The 22,374-nt window shown below is 44.2% G+C and overlaps 1 protein-coding gene across 1 annotated transcript in view; it reads right to left on the minus strand.

The window, feature by feature from the left end:
* The window catches only part of LOC144602058 (astacin-like metalloendopeptidase), a 131,967-nt gene that overhangs the window by 71,768 nt on the left and 37,825 nt on the right, over positions 1–22,374 (minus strand). The window contains exon 7 of the mRNA XM_078414740.1: positions 15,922–16,039. Within this exon, the coding sequence (XP_078270866.1) occupies positions 15,922–16,039 (118 nt within the window). The remainder of the gene's footprint in view (positions 1–15,921; positions 16,040–22,374) is intronic.

Consider the following 22,374-nt stretch of genomic DNA (forward strand, 5'->3'; position numbering starts at 1 on the left):
GGCAGGCAGACAAATCCAGGGCAAAAATCAAAAAGGGCCACTTTTCAACATAATCGTACAAGGGATAAGAGAGTTGTAAAAACAAGCCTGAAGGCTTTGTGTCTCAATGTAAGGAATATACGTAATAAGGTGGATGAATTAAATGTGGAGATAGTTATTAATGATTATGATATAGTTGGGATTACGGAGACATGGCTCCAGGGTGACCAAGGCTGGGAGCTCAACATCCAGGGATATTCTATATTCAGGCGGGATAGACAGAAAGGAAAAGGAGGTGGGGTAGCGTTACTGGTTAGAGAGGAGATTAAAGCAGTGGAAAGGAAGGACATTAGCTTGGAGGAAGTGGAATCGATATGGGTAGAGCTACGAAACACTAAGGGGCAGAAAACGCTAGTGGGAGTTGTGTACAGGCCACCTAACAGCAGTAGGGAGGTTGGGGATGGCATCAAGCAGGAAATTAGAAATGCATGCACTAAAGGCGCAGCAGTTATAATGGGTGACTTCAATCTACATATAGATTGGGTGAACCAAACTGGCAGGGGTGCTGAGGAAGAGGATTTCTTGGAATGTTTGAGAGATGGTTTTCTAAACCAACATGTCGAGGAACCAACGAGAGAACAGGCCATTCTAGACTGGGTATTGAGTAATGAGGAAGGGTTAGTTAGCAGTCTTGTTGTGCGAGGCCCCTTGGGCAAGAGTGATCATAATATGGTAGAGTTCTTCATTAGGATGGAGAGTGACAAAGTCGATACAGAAACAAGTGTTCTGAACTTAAAGAAAGGTAACTTTGAGGGTATGAGGCGTGAATTGTCCAAGATAGACTGGCGATTGATGCTGAAAGGATTGACGGTGGACATGCAATGGAAGGCATTTAAAGGTCGCATGGATGAAGTACAACAAGTGTTCATCCCAGTTTGGCAAAGGAACAAACCAGGAAAGGTAGTGCATCCGTGGCTAACAAGGGAAATCAAGGATAGTATTAAAACAAAAGATGAAGCATACAGATTAGCCAGAAAAAGTAGCATTCCAGAGGACTGGGAGAAATTCAGAGTCCAGCAGAGGAGGACAAAGGGCTTAATTAGGAAAGGGAAAATAGATTATCAGGGAAAACTGGCAAGGAACATAAAAACAGACTGCAAAAGCTTTTATAGATATGTCAAGAGAAAAAGATTAGTTAAGGCAAATGTAGGTGCCTTGCAGTCGGAAACAGGTGAATTGATCATAGGGAACAAGGAGATGGCAGACCAATTGAACAAATACTTTGGTTCTGTCTTCACTAAGGAAGACATAAACCGTCTGCCGGAAATAGCGGGGGACCGGGGGTCTAAAGAGATGGAGGAACTGAGGGAAATCCAGGTTAGTCGGGAAGTGGTGTTAGGTAAATTAAATGGATTAAAGGCAGATAAATCCCCAGGGCCAGATAGGCTGCATCCCAGAGTGCTTAAGGAAGTAGCCTCAGAAATAGTGGATGCATTAGTGATAATTTTTCAAAACTCTTTAGATTCTGGAGTAGTTCCTGAGGACTGGAGGGTAGCTAATGTAACCCCACTTTTTAAAAAGGAAGGGAGAGAGAAAACGGGGAATTATAGACCAGTTAGCCTAACATCGGTAGTGGGGAAAATGCTAGAGTCAGTTATTAAAGATGTGATAGGATTACATTTGGAAAGTGGTGAAATCATCGGACAAAGTCAGCATGGATTTACCAAAGGCAAATCATGTCTGACAAATCTTATAGAATTTTTCGAGGATGTAACTAGTAGAGTGGATAAGGGAGAACCAGTCGATGTGTTATATCTGGACTTTCAGAAGGCCTTCGACAAGGTCCCACATAGAAGATTGGTGTACAAACTTAAAGCACACGGTATTGAGGGTTCAGTGTTGAGGTGGATAGAAAATTGGTTGGCGGACAGGAAGCAAAGAGTAGGAATAAACGGGTCCTTTTCGGAATGGCAGGCAGTAACTAGTGGGGTACCGCAAGGCCCAGTGCTGGGACCCCAGTTATTTACAGTGTATATTAATGATTTGGACGAGGGAATTGAATGCAACATCTCTAAGTTTGCGGATGACACGAAGCTGGGTGGCAGTGTTAGCTGCGAGGAGGATGCTAGGAGGCTGCAGAGTGACTTGGATAGATTAGGCGAGTGGGCAAATGCATGGCAGATGCAATATAATGTGGATAAATGTGAGGTTATCCACTTTGGCGGCAAGAACAGGAAAGCAGAGTATTACCTGAATGGTGACCGATTGGGAGATGGGGAGATGCAACGTGACCTGGGTGTCATGGTGCACCAGTCATTGAAAGCAAGCATGCAGGTGCAGCAGGCAGTGAAGAAAGCGAATGGTATGTTGGCATTCATAGCAAGAGGATTTGAGTTTAGGAGCAGGGAGGTTCTGCTGCAGTTGTACAGGGCCTTGGTGAGACCGCACCTGGAGTATTGTGTGCAGTTTTGGTCTCCTAACCTGAGGAAAGACGTTCTTGCCTTAGAGGGAGTACAGAGAAGGTTCACCAGATTGATCCCTGGGATGGCGGGACTTACATATGAGGAAAGACTAGATAGACTGGGCTTGTACTCGCTGGAATTTAGAAGACTGAGGGGGGATCTTATAGAAACATATAAAATTTTTAAGGGGTTGGAGAGGCTAGATGCGGGAAGATTGTTCCCGATGTTGGGGGAGTCCAGAACCAGGGGTCACAGCTTAAGGATAAGGGGGAAGTCTTTTAGGACCGAGATGAGAAAACATTTCTTCACACAGAGAGTGGTGAGTCTGTGGAATTCTCTGCCACAGAAGGTAGTTGAGGCCAGTTCATTGGCTATATTTAAGAGGGAGTTAGATCTGGCCCTTTTTGCTAAAGGGATCAGGGGGTATGGAGAGAAGGCAGGTACAGGCTACTGAGCTGAATGATCAGCCATGATCATATTGAATGGCGGTGCAGGCTCGAAGGGCCGAATGGCCTACTCCTGCACCTATTTTCTATGTTTCTATGTTTCTCCCGCAGGATGTGGGAAGTCAGGGAGACTTCCTGCGCCCCTGAGCACTACGCGTATGGGAGGTGTGTCCAGTTGTTGCTCCTGACAGGCTGTGTTCGGGAACTGGACCTCAGGATCATCCAGGAGAAGGAGATCCTAGATAGGAGTTAAAGTGAAGTGGTCATACCGAGGGTAGGGCCTGAAAGTAGATGGGTGATCACCAGGAAAGGGAGTAAGCCCAGAGTATTGGAGTCCTCTGTGGTCATTGCTCTTGACACCGGCCTCCCATGTTGGATACTGTTGGGCACCAGTGCTCAGGTCGGTAACATCAAGCCTGGCTTTGAGGCACAGAGAGGAGGGTGAGGTCAGGCAGAGCAGTAGTGATAAGAGACTCATTAGTTATGGGCACAGACAAGAGATTCTGTGGCAGCAAACAAGACTCAAGGATGGTATGTTGCCTTCCTGGTGCCAGGATCCAGTGGCTGCATGACGATCTCAAGGGGGAGGGGGAGCAGCAAGAAGTTATTGTACATGTTAGCACAAAGGACATGGGTAGGAAAATTGATGATGTCCTGCAAAATGATCGTAGGGAATTAGCCAACAGATTAAAAAGGACCTCCAGGGTAGTGATAGGCAGATTACTCCCAGTACCACGTGCTAGTAAGAGTAGGAACAGGAAGGTAGGACAGATAAATGCGTGGCTGAGGAGTTGGTGCAAGGATTCAAATTTTTGGATCATTAGGATCTCTTCTGAGGCAGAGGTGAGCTGAACAAAAGGGACAGATTGCACCTAAACTGGAGGAGAACCAATATCCTGGCAAGCAGGTTTGCTAGTGCTACACGGGCGGGTTCAAATTAGATTGGCAGGGGGTGGGATACAATGCAGGACTGTGACAGGGGAGAGGCTGTAAATTGGTATGGAAGGTGATGAAAGAAAGTTCAGTAGACAGGATAGGTAAGAGCAGGCCATGGAACGAGGAAGGACTATTGGATTTATCACAAAATGCTGGAGTAACTCAGCAGGTCAGGCAGCATCTCTGGAGAGAAGGAATGGGTGGCGTTTCGGGTCGAGACCCTTCCTCAGACTGATGTCAGGGGGGCGGGACAAAGAAAGGATATAGGTGGAGACAGGAAGACAATGGGAGAACTGGGAAGGGGGAGGGGAAGAGAGGGACAGAGGAGCTATCTAAAGTTAGAGAAGTCAATGTTCATACCGCTGGGCGGTAAGCTGCCCAAGCGAAATATGAGGTGCTGTACCTCCAATTTGCGGTGGGCCTCACTATGACACTGGAGGAGGCCCATGACAGAAAGGTCAGACTGGGAGTGGGAGGGGGAGTTGAAGTGCTCAGCCACCGGGAGATCAGATTGGTTAAGGCAGACTGAGCGAAGGTGTTGAGCGAAACAATCGCTGAGCCTGCGTTTGGTCTCGCCGATGTAGAGAAGTTGACATCAGGAACAGCGGATACAATAGATGAGGTTGGAGGAGGTGCAGGTGAACCTCTGCCTCACCTGGAAAGACTGTTTGGCTCCTTGGATGGAGTCGAGGGGGGAGGTAAAGGGACAGGTGTTGCTTCTCCTGTGGTTGCAGGGGAAAGTGCCTGGTTTGGGTAGGAATTGGGACGAGTGGACCAGGAAGTTACGGAGGGAACGGTCTCTGCAGAAAGCAGAAAGGGGAGGAGATGGGAAGATATGGCCAATGGTGGGATCCCGTTGGAGGTGACGGAAATGTGGGAGGATAATTTGTTGTATATGCTGGCTGATGGGGTGGAAGGTGAGGACAAGGGGGACTCTATCCTTGTTATGAGTGGGGGAAGGGGGAGCAAGAGCAGAGCTGCGGGATATAGAGGAGGCCCTAGTGAGAGCCTCATCTATAATGGCGGAGGGGAAGCCCCGTTTCTTAAAGAATGAGGACATCTCTGATGCCCTAGTGCGAAACACCTCATCCTGGGCGCAGATGCGTCCATTCCTTCTTCTGTCCAGAGATGCTGCCTGACCCGCTGTGTTACTCCAGGATTTTGTAATACCTTCGATTTGTACCAGCATCTGCATTTATTTTCCTACAAGGACTATTGGATTGAATTGCATTGATTTTAATGCGAGAGGCCTGATGGGCAAGGTGGATGAACTCAGGGGATGGATAGGCATGTGCGACTGGGACGTTATAGCCATTACAGAAACCTGGCTAAGGGAGAGACGGGGCTGTAGCTTAATGTTCCAGGGTTCAGATGCTACAGATGAGGCAGAGGTGGGGGTAAAAGAGGAGCGGGTTATTGATTAAAGAGAATGCTTATTGATTAAAGAGAATGTCACAGCAGTAGTTCAAGATAATATTACTGATGCTTCACTCAGTGAGGCTATATGGGTGGAGCTGAAGTATATGGGTTGTTCAGAGTATATTATATGGCCCAAAATAGACAACAGGAATTAGAAGAACAAATTAACCAGGTGACTGCATGGGTTGTCATAGGAGGGGATTATAACTTTCCCAATATAGACTAGGACTGTTATAGTGCCAAGGGCTTAGATGGGTGAAATTTGTCAAATGTGCTCAGGAAAGTTTCCTCAGGCAATATGTGGGGTACCCTACAAATGAGAGGGCAAAGCTTGATCTACTCTCAGGAAATTGTGAGGAGCAAGTGACTTAAGAGTCTGTGGGTGAGCCTTTGAGACCAGTGATCACTGTTCTATCAGTTTTAAAACAGTTATGAATAAAGACAGAGCAGACCCACAAGTTAAAATTCTGAATTGGGGCATGGCCAACTTTGATGGTATTAGACAGGTACTTACTAAAGTTGAGTGGAGGAGGTTGTTTGCGGGCAAAGGAATGTCCAGAAAGTGGGAGACTTCTAAAACTTTGATGACAAGAGTTCAGGGCCTGCACATTCCAGTTAGGGCGAAGGGCAAGGCAGGCAGGAGTAAGGAAGCTTGGACGACGAGAGAAACTGAGGCACTGGTCAGGAAAAAATGTTTCATCGGCATGGGACAGGTATAGGCTGCTAGGATCAAGTATATCCTTGAAGGAGTTTCGGGAACTAAGGAGCATATTTATGAAGGAGGCAAAAAGCGGGTAGGAGATGACTCTAGAGTCATAGAGTGATGCAGCGTGGAAACAGGCCCTTCAGCCTAACTTGCCCACACTGGCCAACATGTCCCATCTACACAATTTTCAACCTGTCCGTGTTTGGCCCATATCCCTCCAAACCTGTCCTATCCATGTACCTGTCTAACTGTTTCTTAAACGTTGGGATAGTCCCTACCTCAACTACCTCCTCTGGCAGCTTGTTCCATACTCCCACCACCCTTTGTGTGAAATAGGTACCCCTCAGATTCCTATTAAATTTTTTCTCCTTCACCTTAAACCAATGTCCTCTTGTCCTCGATCCTACTCTGGGCAAGAGACTGTGCATCTACCCGATCTATTCCTCTCATGATTTTATACACCTCTAAAAGATCATTCCTCATCCTCCTGCACTCCAAGGAATAGAGTCCCAGCCTACTCAACCTCTCCCTATAGCTCAAACACTCTAGTCCTGGCAACATCCTCGTAAATCTTCTCTGTACCCTTTCAAGCTTGACAACATCTTTCCAAGAACATGGTGTCCAGATCTACCTCATGCGGCCTCACCAATGTCTTATACAACTGCAACATGGCGTCCCAACTTCTATTCTCAATGACTGGTGAAGGCCAATGTGCCAAAAGCCTTTTTGACCACTCTATCTACCTGCGACTCCACCTTCAAGGAATCATGCACCTGTACTCCTAGATCCCTCTGGTCTACAACACTCCTCGGAGCCCTAGCAATCATTGTGTAGGTCCTGCCCCTATTAGACTTTCCAAAATGCAACACCACACATTTCTCTGTATTAAATTCCATCAACCATTTCTCAGTCCACCTGGCCAATCGATCAAGATCCTGCTGCAATTTTTCACAACAATCTTCACCGTCTGCAAAACCACCCACTTTTATATCATCTGCAAACTTAATAATGTTGCCATGTATGTTTTCATCCAAATCATTGATATAGATGACAAACAGTAATGCAACCACCACCGAATCCTGAGGCACACCCTAGTTACAGGCCTCCAGTTCGAGAAGCAACCTTCCACCATCACCCTCTGCTTCCTTCAATGAAGCCAGTTTTCTATCCATTCAATTATAACTCCTGGGATCCCATGCGATCTAACCTTCCAGATCTAATCTAGCCTACCATACAGAACCTTGTCAAAAGCATTGCTGAAATCCATACATACATTCACAGCTCTGGCCTCATCAACCTTTTTAGTCACGTCTTCGAAAAATGTAATTAGATTTGTGAGACACGATCTCCCATGTACAAAACCAGGCTTACTATCCCTAATCAGCTCTTGTCTGTACAAATGCCTGTATTTCCTATCCCTCAAAACACTCTCTATTACCTTCCCAACTACAGATGTTAAGCTCACTGGCCTGTAGTTTCCAGCATTTTCCCTGCAGCCCTTCTTGAATAGAGACACAACATTTGCCACCCTCCAGTCTTCCGGCACCTCTCCTGTATTTAAAGACGACTCATAAATTTCAACCAAAGCTCCCGCAATTTACTCTCTAGTTTCCCACAATGTCCTCGGATATATTTGATCAGGCCCTGGAGATTTGTCTACCTTCATACACGATAATACCTTCTGCACTTCTTCAACCGTAACACTGATTGCTCTCAAGATACTTCCACTGATTGCCCCAAGTTCCTCTGTCGTCCTGTCTTTCTCCTCAATAAATGCAGAGGAGAAATACTCATTGAGGACCTTGCCCATCTCCCATGGCTCCACACAGAGTTGACTGCTTTGATTCCTGAGGGGTCCCACTCTCTCTCTAGTTACTCTTTTCTTCCTTATGTATTTCTCTGGAAGATAATATAAAGGAAAATCCAAAAGAGATTTTCTAAGTACATTAAGGGAATGAGGATAACTAGAAAGAGAATAGGGCCCCTCAGGAACAAAGATGTCACCTTTGTGTGGAGCCGCAAACAGGCAAGTTCCTCAATATTTCTCCTCTGTTTTTAATGTGGGGAAGGACATAAAGACTGGGGAACCTGGGACAGTGATATATCATGAGGACAGTCCATATTATGGTCGAGGAGATGCTAGATGTCCTAAGACGTATGAAGATAGATAAATCTCCCAGCCTGATCAGATATATGTGATGACATTTTAGCAGGCTAGAGAACAAAGGCAGTTGCCCTGGCTGTCAACTATGAATCGTCATTAGCCACAGGTGATGTGCCAAAAGACTGGAGGGGCGCTAATGTTGTGCCTCTATTTAAGAAAGGCTGCAAGGAAAATCCTGGGAACTTTAGATCAGTGAGCCTAACATTTGTGCTAGGCAAATTACTGTAGAGGATTCTGAGGAATAAGATATAAATGCATTTGGATAGATGGGCTGATCATGTATAGTCAGCATGGCTTTATATCATGCCTGATCAATCGGATTGAGCTTTTTGAAGAAGTAACCAAAAAGGTTGGTGAGGGCAAAGCTGTATATATTGTCTACATGGACTTCATCAAGACATTTCATAGTAAGCTGCTCTGGAAGGTTAGATCACATGGGACCCAAGGAGAGCTAGTTGACTGGATGGAGATTATTGTGCAGGGAAGGAAGCAGAGGGTGATGGTGGAAGGTTGATTTTCGGACTGGAGGCCTGTGACTTGTGAGATGCCTCATAAATCGGTGATGGGCCCATTGCAATTTGTAGTTTATATCAGCGATTTGGATGAGAATGCACAAGGCATGATTAGTAAGTTTGCAGATGACACTAAAGTGGTGGTATTGTAGATAGCGAAGATGGTTATCAAAAATTACAGCAGGTTCTTGATCAGCTGTGCAAGGGGGCGGAGGAATGGTTGATGGAGTTTAATGGAGATATATTTGCGAGGTATTGAATTTTGGGAAGGTGTTTCACAGTGAATGGCAGGATCTTGGGGAATGTTGTAGAGCAGAGGGATCTAGGCATGCAGGTACATAGTTCACAGAAAATGGCCTCACGGGGAGAAAGGGTGGTCAAGAGGGCTTTTGTGACATTGGCCTTCATCAGTCAGAATATTGAGTATAGAAGTTGGGATGTTATGTTATAGTTGTACAAGACATTGGTGAGACCACACTTAGAATATTGTGTTGAGTTTTGGTCACCCTGCTATAGGAAGGATGTTGTTAAGCTGGAAAGAGTGCAGAGAAGATTTACAAGGATGTTGCCAAGACTTGAGAGCTGGTGAATCTGTGGAATTCTCTGCCACAGAAGGTAGTTGAGGCCAGTTCATTGGCTATATTTAAGAGGGAGTTAGATGTGGCCCTTGTGGCTAAAGGGATCAGGGGTTATGGAGAGAAGGCAGGTACAGGTTACTGAGCTGGATGATCAGCCATGATCATATTGAATGGCGGTGCAGGCTCGAAGGGCCGAATGGCCTACTCCTGCACCTATTTTCTATGTTTCTATGTGCCATAGGGAGAGGTTGAACAGGCTGGGGTGTTATTCCTTGGAGCACAGGAGGATAAGGAGTGATCTTATAGAGGTGTTTAAGAATAGATAGAGGGTGAATGCACAGTCTTTTTCCCAGGGTAGGGGAATGAAGAAATAGAAAGCAAAGGTTTAAGGTGAGAATTAAGATTTAATGGGAACCTGAGGGGTAATATTTTCACTCAGAAAGTGATAGGTATATGGAATGAGCTGCCAGAGGAGGCAGGTGAAGTCAGTATTTTAACAGCATTTAAAAGAAAAAAAGACAGGTAGATAGCCAGGAAAGGTTTAGAGGGATGCGTCAAATGCAGGCAAATGGGACAAGAATACATTGGGCATCTTGGTTGGCATGGGCAATTTGGGCTGAAGGGCCTGTATTTGTGTTCTTTGATTTCAGTAGTGGATCTAACCAGAGAAGCAGGTAATCTACAGCAACTACGTTTCAGAACCAAGAACAACCCCCTATCCCCCTTATCGCAGTAGCTAAGGTGGAATATGCAGGTGACATTTGTGAGGGTGCATGTTTCACAGTTGACCATGGAAAATATGGACCATGGAAAATATGAACAACTTACATATCTCAGGAGTTACCTCTCAGCAACGTAAGACATCCACTCACCCATCCACTCCAGCTACACTTCACGCTGCCTCAGGAAAGCAGCCATCCTAATCAAGGACCAATTACACCCCAGTCATTTCCTCTTCTCCCCTCTCCTGTCAGACAAAAGATACAAAAGCTTGAAAACGACTATCACCAGATTCAGGAACAACTACTTCCCTGCTGTTATCAGATTACTGAATGGACCGCTTACAAGCTAAGGATGTAGTCTCGATATACCTCATTGCAGACCATGCATTTATCTGAACTTTTGTTGTAGCTGTAACATTACATTTATTTTGTCTTTGCACCTCCTGTGTTGTTGTGAATGGTTTGATTGTACTCCTTTCCAGAATGATCTATACACAAGAAACTGCAGATGCTGGCTTACAAAAAAAAAGACAAAGCGCTGGAGTGGGTGAGGCAGCATCTCTGGAGTAGATGGATAGGTGATGTTTCCAGTTGGGACCCTTCTTCAGATTAATTGTAGTGGGGAGGGGGGGGGGGGGGAAGAAATTTGGAAAGGAGGTGGGGGCGGGACAAATCCTGACAAGTGATAGGTGGAGGATAGACACAAAAAGCTGGAGTAACTCAGCAGGTCAGACAGCATCTCTGGAGAAAAGGAATAGGTGATGTTTCAGGACAAGACCCTTCTTCAGACTGAGAGTCAGGGGAAAGGGAAACAAGAGATATAGATGGTGATGTAGAGAGATATAGAACAAATGAACAAAGATATACAAAAAGGTAACGCAAAATGCTGGAGTAACTCAGCGGGTCAGGCAGCATCTCTGGAGAGAAGAAACGGTGACGTTTCGGGTCGAGACCCTTCTTCTGACTGATGTCAGTCTGAAGGGTCTCGACCCGAAACGTCACCCATTCCTTCTCTCCAGAGATGCTGCCTGACCCGCTGAGTTACTCCAGCATTTTGTGATACCTTTGATTTGTACCAGCACTTGCAGTTATTTTCCTGCAAAAAGGTAACGATGATAAAGAAAACAGGCCATTGTTAGTTGTGGCCAAGGTGAAAACGGGTATTGACAATGAGGCTCAACAAGACGTCTTTGAAGTTGGTACGACTTGGGTGGGGGAGGGATGGAGAGAGGGGGGATTCAAGGGTTACTTGAAGTTAGCAAAATCAATATTCATACCATTTTTTTTTTTCATCTCTGGCCAATCAAAACCTTCCCTCAAAGATAGATAGAATGGTTTCGACCCGAAACATCACCCATTCCTTCAGTCCAGCGATGCTGCCTGTCCCGCTGAGTTACTCCAGCATTTTGTGTCTATCTTGGGGTGTGAACCAGCATCTGCGTTCCTTCATATACAAAATCGTCCCTCACCTAAACCCACCTATCACTTGCCAGGCTTTGTTCCGAACCTACCTATCTTCCAGCTTTATTCCTCCTCCCCCAGGGCCTACAATCAGTCTGAAGAAGTTTAGTATAGTTCAATTAATTTAGTTTATTGTCACATGTACCGAGGTACAGTGAAAAGCTTTTGTTGCGTGCTAACCAGTCATCAGAAAGACAAAACATGATTACAATCGAGCCATTCGCAGTGTACAGATACATGATAAGGGAATAATGTTTAGTGCAAGATAAAACCAGTAAAGTCTAATCAAAGATAGCCCAAGGGTCTCCAAATAAGGTGGATAGTAGTTCAGGACTGCTCTCTAGTTGTGGTAGGATGGTTAAATTGTCTGATAACAGCTCGGAAGAAACTGTCCCTGAATCTGGAAATGTGCGTTTTCACACTTCTATACCTTTCTATACCTTTTGCCCGATGTGAGAGGGGAGAAGAGGGAATGGCCAGGGTGCTACTCATAGTTGATTATGCTGCTGGTCTTGCCGAGGCAGCGTGAGGTATAAATGGAGTTAATGATGTTAATGGAGTTTGTAATGGAGTTAATGGAGTAAATGGAGTTAATGGAGTTTGTAAGACAGTCTGGGCTGCGTCCACAAGAAAGGTCCCAACTCATTAAGTTTAGAGATACAGCGTGGAAACAGACCCTTTGGCCCACTGTCCCAGCCGCCCAGCAATCACCCAAACACTAGATATATCCTAAACATTAGGGACAATTTATAGAAGCCAATTACCCTACAAACCTGCACATCTTTGTAATTATGGGAGGAAACCTGGTAAAAACCCACACAGTTACAGGGAGAAAGTACAAACTCCACACAGACAGTACCATAGTCAGGATCGAACCCAGGTCTCAGGTGCTCTAAGGCAGTAACTCTTCCACTGCAACACTGTGCCGCCCCAACTCAGCGAGTCGGGTAGTATCTCTGGAGAACATGGACTCGAATTGTTGCCCGTCCATGTAATCCAGAGATGTTGCCTGGCTCGCTGTATTACTCCAGCACTTTGTCTTTTTATGGAATGATTTACTTGGAAAACACATATGTACAGCCAATGTTTTTCACTGTATCTTGGTTTACATGACAATAATAAACCAGTACTAATACCAATACATGCGGTAGACATCTCAAACACCGGGCATCTCAGTCACTGGGAAAATACCACAAATGCTGTTTTTGCAAGATCCTCCAAGTTATTGAGGGACAAGTCAACCAATGTCAGTTTCCCCAGACAAACTTAGCCAACTTTGCTGCCCTAACTACACTCAGTCGGCTGTTGGTCAGCCCATGCCATTCGCATGCCTGATACCAGACTTCCAATAAGGACATTCAGTTCTGAGTGCTTTCATGAAAAGAGATTACCAGATGGACAGAGAAAAACATTTAAGGATACATTCAAAGCCCTTGGAAGAAATGCAATAACCACACTAAAGCGTGTAAATCTTTGACTTCTCAGAGTTTTGAGGCCAAATATAAAGAACATATAGAAACCCTGCCTAAGTATCAGAAAGAGTGCATCACCTCGCATGCTATCCACCAACTTTCTCCAGCAGTTGCAAGCCCTATCTGGTTCTAATAAGGGCCTTATTAGTCATATTAGAACTCACAAAACCATATCTGAGCGTTATATGTCAAAGAATTTGTGCTGACAGATATCTATGGGCACTTATCTACATGCATTTTCATATCCATGCAGCTACACCTAATCTCCTGTCATCTCAGATTGCTTGGAACAAGATCATACTCTCTCAATATGTGTATTAGCTGGTGAGGAACAGCCACTCTTCATGAAAATAGTTTATGTACAGACAACATTTGCTCCATATACTAAGTTCAGGCCCAGGAACACCGAGAGTCCCATGAGGAGTCTGAAGAGCGGCAGATTTGTATGCTGGTCATAGAGTGATACAGTGTGGAAACAGGCCCTTCGGCCCAACGTGCCCACACCGGCCAACTTGTCCCAGCTACACCAGTTCCATCTGTCTGCGCTTGGTCCATATCCCTCCAAACTTGTCCTTTCCATGTACCTGGTCTGCTATCATAGCTCGGGACCTTAGACACTTTGATATTGACAATACCACACTAAATGAGGCATGACAGGCAGAAATGCTCTGCTTATAACAAAAAAATATAATTAGAAACAGGAGCAAAGTTGACCATTCTCCCCCGTGGGCCTGCTCTGCTTTCAATAGAGTCAATGTTGCATTTCTCATACCGGAAAATCTATTGATTTCAAGGTGGAGAGTGCAAATTGTATTGAAATAGATTTTGAGAGGGGCAGAGGGAGGGAGGAGAGGTAGGGAGAGAGAGAAAGGTGGAGGGAGGGGGGTGGAGAGAGAGATGTAGGGAGAGAGAGAGATGTAGAGAGATAAAAGGGAGAGGTAGAGAGAGAGAGGTAGAGAGAGGGAGGTACAGAGAGTATAGAAATGTATAGAGAGAGAGGTAGAGAGAGAAGTAGAGAATGAGAGGTAGAAAGAGAGAGGTAGAGAGAGGGATAGAGAGAGGGGATAGAGAGAGAGGTAGAGAGAGAAGAAAACCAATTTTCATGAATCACCTCAATGCTAGGGCTGGAAATTATGCAATTTCCTAGGTGTGATGGCAAGGAAGTGGTAGGCAAAAGACATCATTATTTTCATTCTGATAAAATATTTGGAGTAGTCTTATTGTCAACCAACAACGTTTGTTCAGAGAGACTTGCTTCATGGCCACACCCTAAACCAAATACTTGCATTTGTTAGATTACCTCATCTAAACAAGACAATGCAAGGATGGAATCTAACAGGTACTGTTGCGCTGATCCACTGCCCAATTTGATCCATTATTTCAATAAAACATTTTTAAAAACAGGGTTTAATTGGCTATATGTGTGGAGGATGTTTTCCCTGGCTAGGGGAATCTAGAATCAAAGGTCAGAGTCTCAAAACATGGGGTAAGACCGATGGTCAGTAGAGCTTCCTTTTCATCACTTGCAAAAGATACCCAACACCTGTAATCCAGAGTGAATTAATAATAATAATAATAATAATAATAATAATAATAATAATAATAATAATAATAATGATAATAATAATAATAATAATAATAATAATAATAATAATAATAATAATAATAATATTAATAATAATTATAATAACTTTATTTGTATAACTTTTCATACAATTGAATGTAACCCAAAGTGCTTTTCACAAAAACCCAGACAAAACGACAATTTTAAAAAGTAAGGACATAGACAGTTAATAACATATAAAGCACAGATTTATATAAAAATATAAAATAAAAAAATAAAGATTGAGTGTGTAAAAGGGCAAAAAAAATTGGTGTAAGAGTTCAGAATATGGCTGGAGGGAACCACAGCATTTTTATAATCTGTCCTCTAGCAAATAACCAATCAATATGCCACCCCTGTAGCACGGACCTCCTATTATTTTTCAAGATGACAGCGTTTTAAACCCATCATTGCCATTTACAGATTTTCTTGCCTTGAAACAAAGCCCTCCTGGCCCAAAACATTTCAATGTTAACCTCAATATCCACCTTCAAGCTCCTCCACTTAAAGGAAGTAGTTTTTCACTGCCATGCTGCAGCCACTGAGATAATATTGTATTGGTGTGCTGGATAGGTTTCTATAAAATTAGAGGGATATCATGTCCTTTTAATTATAAATTTCACAAGAAGTGTTTTGCACTGGTTTCTATTTCCACCTTGTGGCCAAATAAGCTCTGTTTTGGGTTGCAACAATGGCAAGGTAAAGTGGGTTATTTGAGAATGGAGAAACAAAATTTCAGCTCTCCGTAACACACAGATGATTTTCTTTTCCAACGATTGTCTGTATGGGGCATTGGATGTCTTCTCTTCCTTCTGCTCCTCAATTACCAGCTCTTCAGCCAGTTTCTATTTAGCCAGCCACCTTGGATAGCGTGTAAATTCTCTTCAGCATTACACATTGTAACATTTAGCAACTGAAGAATTCTACAAGCATCAAATTCTTGTAGAAGCACTGAGCTGGAACATTAATCAACAAAGGAACAGCATGTCATATCAGCTTTCCAAGATGATTGGCTTCAGTCTGAAAACCCAGCACACTACCAGGGGTTATTGAGTGCAGCTGTTATATTATAATTTGCAGTCATAATTTTCTGTTAATATCATTGTGGATCACTATGTCAAAATTTCTTATCTAGTTTTGCTATACCAATGATCACATTGTTAGAAAGTATCTGGCATGGAATTTCGAGGTTCTCTCTGTAAAATCTGATATCACTTTCAATGATTATAAACATGGGCATTTTTTTCTCTGATAACATGGATAATTTGCTAATCTTACAAATATACCAGAAGATAAATGTAAACAATTATTATTTTTGAATGAAATATGACATTGTGTTTATTATTAAAATATGACTTTTTTGTTAATGATTGAAGTCCTTCATATTCTATCAGAGTGTTCATAAAATAATTGCAGTGGACGCAACACAATATATTTGAATACTAACATTCTTCAACTTACCCACTTCCTGCGATAATTTTAATATAATTTTTTTGATGCCGCCTATATGCGAATTTTACGCACGTAAGAGTATCAAACTCCTTCATGGCATTGTATATAATAGTTTCATGCGTCTTGCCTATAGTTATAAAATATAATAGATTATGTTTAATTTGTCTGCACGCATATAATTTGCAATTTTAAAGTTTAGTCTAGAGATACAGCACGGAAACAGGCCTTCCAGCCCACCGAGTGTGCACCAACATTACCCTACACACACTAGGGACAATTTGCAATGAAAATAAGCCAATTAACCTACAAACCTGTGGAGTGTGGGAGGAAACCGGGGCACCCGGAGGAAACCCACGCAGATCACGGGAAGAACGTATAAACTCATTACAGACAGCGCCAGTAGTCAAGATGGAACCCGGGTCACTGTAAGGCAGGATCTCTACCACTGTGCACTATTCCGCCCTTTAAAGCTATAAAGAAATATAATGTAACTAGACCGAGTGGACCCGTTGGGTCCAAACCTCTCCTGCATTGGTGCAGCACCCTCCTCCCCCCCACCCCCTTCCCCTCCCTCCCCCTCCCCTCCACTTCCCCCTTCCCTCCTCCTCCCTCCTCCTCCCTCCCTCCCCCTCCCCATCTCCCCTCCCCCTCCTTCCACAGCCCCCTCCCACTCCCCTCCCCCCTCCCTGCACACCCCCCTCCCACTCCCCTTCCCCTTCCTCTCACCCCCACTCCATCCCCCTCAACCCCCCTTACCCTCCCTCCCTCCATTCCCCCTCCCTCCCTAGGAGATAGATTTAAACTTAAAAATGTGAATAACTTTTAAAATATAACATCGATTTCAATGAAACTTCTTCCATTAGCACCAAAGGGACGACAGTGAGTAAGGTGGGCATAAAATTGTCAAGCGATCGTGTACCATTTTGGCTGTAGTTCAGGAACAAATAAACAAACAAACGAGAGTTTTAGTATATAGATTATAGAAAAATCTAATGAAGGAAACCAGAACATAGCCACCATAAGCCAACTCAAATTGAATGCTATGAGGCCAGTTTTAAGGCATATCACATGTAAGAGGAAATGATGGGAGTCTAATAATTGCCATTTGGAGTTCCTCCCCTAATCCATTTCATTTCTGCCTGTGCCACTTTCCTGGAGACCACAACAGGAATACCTTACATAATAACTTGGTGGTATCAAAATGTTCAAGATGATGGACATTTGGGACTGTGTAGGTGGTTGGGACTAGTGTAGCTGGGACATCTTGGCCGGTGTGGGCAAGTTGGGCTGAAGGGACTGTTTTCACACTGTATCACTCTATGACTCTATGATTCATAGTCAGTGGCATAGGGAGATATTAAGCAGATGCCAAAATTTGATCAAATTATGTATTTAGGCACAGTTTAGTCTTGATGAGTTGAAGGTACATTAAGCCAATAATGGAATGATTTAATTCAGGGATGATAAACAGCTGGACTCAGGGAAAGACAGATACCTTAAAGAAATATGCATTCTGGAAAAGATCACAGTGAAAGAAACTATGGAGGCATGAGAGGTTTGAAACAAAGGTAATTTTAAATTGTGACTGAGCTTAACTTAAGATTGGGTCTCAATTGTCAGACTCTTACATCTTCTTCCTGATGGTATGAGTGAAATAAGAGTGTAATGGCAACTTCAGTCTTTTCCAGTAAACTATTTTCTAATTGCTATTACTATACAGGGAGTCGGAGTGATCTTAACGCAAGCCCCAACAGAGAGATCTTCAAGATGTTTTTCCAGTTTAAGTAGTTGTTCATTGAAGTAGTGATACAAACAAAGGGATGAACATACCATGCTGTACTTATTTCGCATTCAAGTCGTAGCTGGCTGCTCTGTTCCCCCCGTCTGCTCACAGCTCTCGTTGAAGATCTAGTAAGAACTGTATCCTCTCCCTCCCTGTGTCTAACTCCTCCCAGTCCTTGTATCCACAGATATACCACCTTATTCTGGCTCCTCCCAGTCCGTTATGCTCATATATATATATATATATATATATTCATTTAACGACAGCCCCCAAGGGTGCAAAATAATACGGCAAGATATACCTAGACAAAATAATATAATATGCTATAACATCGTCTTGTTGGAACTGACAGTGCCGTGGGAGGACCGTCTGGAGGAGGCCCATGAGAGGAAGAAGACCAAGTACGAAGAGCTGGTCATAGACTGCCGTGAACAGGGCTGGAAGGCAAGGTGTATGCCCATCGAGGGTGGCTGTAGAGGTTTTGCTGGGCAATCGCTCTACAAGGCCTTGAGTGCACTGAGCATCACCGGAATGGAGAGGAGAAGAGCCATCAAGGACACCACAGAGGCAGCGGAGAAAGCTTCGAGATGGCTCTGGATCAGTAGAGGAGGTCCATGGGGAGGAGCGAATGCCACCTGAGCACAAGTCGTTGTCTGATCAACCACGGCTGGGTCGCCTGGGTGAGGGTGTCGGATGTTGAAAGACCCAAAACACCCAATGACCCCAGGTTACATCACTGATGATGTGTCCAGGAGCATCAAGCAATGTATTTTATCAATGCTAACAGCAGCCAGTCCAAAACACAAATGGCTCCTACATACCGGCCCCTAATTGTTCTATGTATATAATGAAACAATTACCAATAAACATTAAAAGGAGCTGTAAAAACTTTACTCATAATCAAAACAAAAAAAAAGTATGCACTAGGTGTTGGCATCTAATCTACTTTCGTGATTCTTCAATCTTTAAGGCCACCAGTCTTTGCTGTACTCAGGTCTCAGCTTCTAGGAAGCCAAGCTAAGGCAGTCTTCAGATTCCTCCATGATGAGAAATAGGTGATCAGAGAGTTTGTGGGATTCAATGGATTTTTGTCATTGACATTCATTGTGGTGACTTGCTTGATTTCTGGATATTAGCAGAGATTGCAGATTCCAGGTGAGGTTTTGGCCATTCTCTGTCTGGCTCACAGAGAAATTCTGGTCGTTTGATCCATCTTTTACAGCTTACGAAGTGGTCTGCTGTTAGTCCTCTGGAGGCTTCATCTGCAGGATTTTCCTTTGTGCTAACATATCTCCATCCCTTAGAAAAGAGATCCTATTTGTTACAAATGTTTGAAAGCATTTGGTTTCGTTGGTGATGTACTTAAGCACTGTTGTGCTATAGGTCCAGAAGATGGTTTGTCCAGTTGAAGCTGTAATTCTTTTTGCAGCATTGTCAATAGTCAATAGTCAATAGTCGTTTATTTGTTACATACACATAAATGTGTAGTAAAATGAAACATTACCCGCAGTTGAACAATAAGACCAATAAGATTAATCAATAAAAATGCAATAACACATACAATCACAACTAACACCAAACAAAAAGAAACATCCATCACAGTGAGTCTCCTCCAGTCCCTCCTCACTGTGATGGAAGGCCAGAATGTCTTTTTCTCTTCCCTGCCGTCTTGTCCCGCGGTCAGGCTGTTGGAGTTGCCACGTCGGGGCGGTCGGGGCTCCCGATATTGAAGCCCCCGCTGGGCGGTGAAAAAAAATCCCGCGGCCTATTTCAGGCCGCGCCGGATGGTGAAAGGTCCGTGGCGGGCCGACCCAAGCCCCGCGATTCGGGGCGGGCGAACACGTTGCCTCTGCCGCTGCCGGAGCTCCCGATGTCGGCCCCCATCCAGGGGCCTGCGGGCTTCCGACGTCCACGCGGCCCGCGCCGGAGCCTCCGGAGACGAGTCGCAGCCGTTCCCGCAGCATTCGCAGGCAGCCAGCGCCGCAGGTGGTGAGTCCGGACCGCGGGCTCTGCGAACCAGAGACCCAGGTGGTCCCAGGTGCATGGCCGGTGGTAGGCCGCAACGGGAACGGAGACATGGCACAGAACAAAGGTCGCGTCTCCGTTCTGGAGAGAGAATGTTACAGTTACAGTTCCCGTTCCCTCCCACCCCCCCCCCCAAAACATAACATACAACACTACATCATATTAACACTACAATTGAGACAAAAACAACAAAAAACACAAAAGACAGACGGACTGCAGGCATGCCGCAGCTGCGACGGCTCTGACAGCTAGGACTGCAGCTGTAAGCTCCATTCTGGGAATCGACATCTGTTTTAATGGTGCCACTCTGGATTTTCCCATTATGAATGCAACATGCACTTCTTTGCGATCGTTTTCCAGTCTTAGATATGAAACAGTACCGTAGCCACTTTCGCTGGCGTCTTCTTGCTTGAAAGGTAAGTCTAGACAATAGTGTCCATCTGTCATCCTTTTTGAGCGATTCACAATATCCTGGAACTTTACATCTTCTCTGGACATTTCCTCTGTTTCCTTACTGGTTCTTTCACTGAAATCGTGATTGTATTGTTTGACCAGTAGCTACTCTAGGTTTGCAATGGATATTCTATTGATAGCAGCAGCAGGGCAGCCATTTACATCCCTGCTGTCGTTGTCTCTTCTCTGGGGACTATAGATGCCCCACCCCAGTAGGGTTCTTATAGCGTATGGTCCATCCCCTTGGCTGTTGACCAGCTCCCAAGGTTCCAATACCTTTGAAGCATTTGATCCGATGAGTAGGTCAATGTCAGAGTCTATTTCAGGAATCTTAATATCCTTCAAATAAGGCCATTGTTTCAGGTCTTCTTGTCTGGGAATGTTTAGCTGAGAAACAGGCATGGTCTTATGTGTAAACTCATCAGATAGTTGAATAAAATTGTCTTTGCCCGACTAGATATTTCCAAACCTAAGATATGACGACTGATCACAGGCTTCGCTTGGTTCATGGTACGCAAGAGAATTTTGGTCTTTGGTCCTGCAACGTTCAGCCTTCTCATCAAGCTTTCTGTGCAAAAGGTAGATGAACTTCTATGATCCAAAAATGTGTATGTTTGCAACACTGTGCTCCCCTAGTGGCTCTTCACTTGTACCGGTACAATGGAGAAGATACAGGTTTCATCACCGGCCCCAATATGACCATACATGTGAGATGAGAGAACAGCATCACTCACAATTGGCTTTTCATTCCATTCTGTATGTTCTGGTTTCTTTTCTTTGTCCTTTTGTTCAATGTGAAGTATTTCAGGATGATTTTACATAGAAACATAGAAAATAGGTGCAGGAGGAGGCCATTCGGCCCTTTGAGCCGTTGCTGATCATGGCTGATCATCCACAATCAGTAACCTGTGCCCAACTCCTCCCTATATCACTTGATTCCACTAGCCCCCAGAGCTCTATCTAACTCTCTCTTAAATTCATCATTTTGGTTGCACACATCACAAGCCAAACGCAAGCCACTTGCAGACTTTGCTCATGTGATTTTCAAACATCCAAAACAGATTCCCTTTTCTTTTAAGAAGTCCATCTTTGCTTTGTGCTCCTTCTTGATAGACAATAGACGCAGGAGTAGGCCATTCGGCCCTTCGAGCCAGCACTGCCATTCAATGTGATCATGGCTGATCATTCTCAATCAGTACCCCGTTCCTGCCTTCTCCCCGTACCCCCTGACTCCGCTATCCTTAAGAGCTCTATCTAGCTCTCTCTTGAATGCATTCAGAGAATTGGCCTCCACTGCCTTCTGAGGCAGAGAATTCCACAGATTCACAACTCTCTGACTGAACCGCCCTAATGTGTGACCACTTTTGTTACAGAACAAACAAGAACCATGTGGCTAGGCGGTAGGTACGTCTCTTTTCATTCCCTTTGTTGTTAGATTCTCTTCCATCAGTGTTTCTACAGATTTTGCAGTTGTTGCAAAACTGCTCCCTCTTGGTTGCTGCCTTTCTCTTGCCTTAGCAAAAGTAGAGCTATTGACAGTTGCAACTGGCTTAACATCCTGGATGTTTCCAAAAAGTGGATCAAATGGTATCTTGGCTTGTTTCTCTATGAAGTCTACCAGGTCAGAAAATCTAGCTCGATTCCAAGCTCCCCTTGTAGCTCACTTGCCTTATCCCTCCACTTGTCTCTGAGCAGTTTCAGAATAATAGTCTTCATATTGGAAGCAGCATTCATTTCCTCCATTTAGGTGAGATGTGTGTGAGAATGCTTGCAATGCTTTCACATCTTCTGATTTGATCACTGACCAGGCCAATGCCTTGACCATATATGCAGTGGCAATCTTATGTTCATTACCAAAATACTCTTTAAGCAGATTTTTTGCCTTTAGATAGCCCTGGGCTGGAGATAAGTGTTGACAGCTGCAGACTAAGTCTTTTGCTTGACCTTTTGTATGTTGCTCTAGAAAATGTAAGTGGTCACTGTTATCATTAGTCTTTCTCTCAAATGCCATGATGAAAAATTCATACTGCATAGGATCACCATCATAAACAGGAATGTCTCTTGGTGGTAGAGTAGAAGACAGATTTTGTTCAGCCAAAACATTAATATCATTCTGCTTCTGGATTAGGTTATAGATATCAACTTGGTTTCCATCATACTGTACGGGGGGGTAATGCGAACATGCCCCTGCACACCCTTTT

Source organism: Rhinoraja longicauda, chromosome 18 (assembly GCF_053455715.1).
Source record: "Rhinoraja longicauda isolate Sanriku21f chromosome 18, sRhiLon1.1, whole genome shotgun sequence".
NCBI classification, from domain to species: Eukaryota; Metazoa; Chordata; class Chondrichthyes; order Rajiformes; family Arhynchobatidae; genus Rhinoraja; species Rhinoraja longicauda.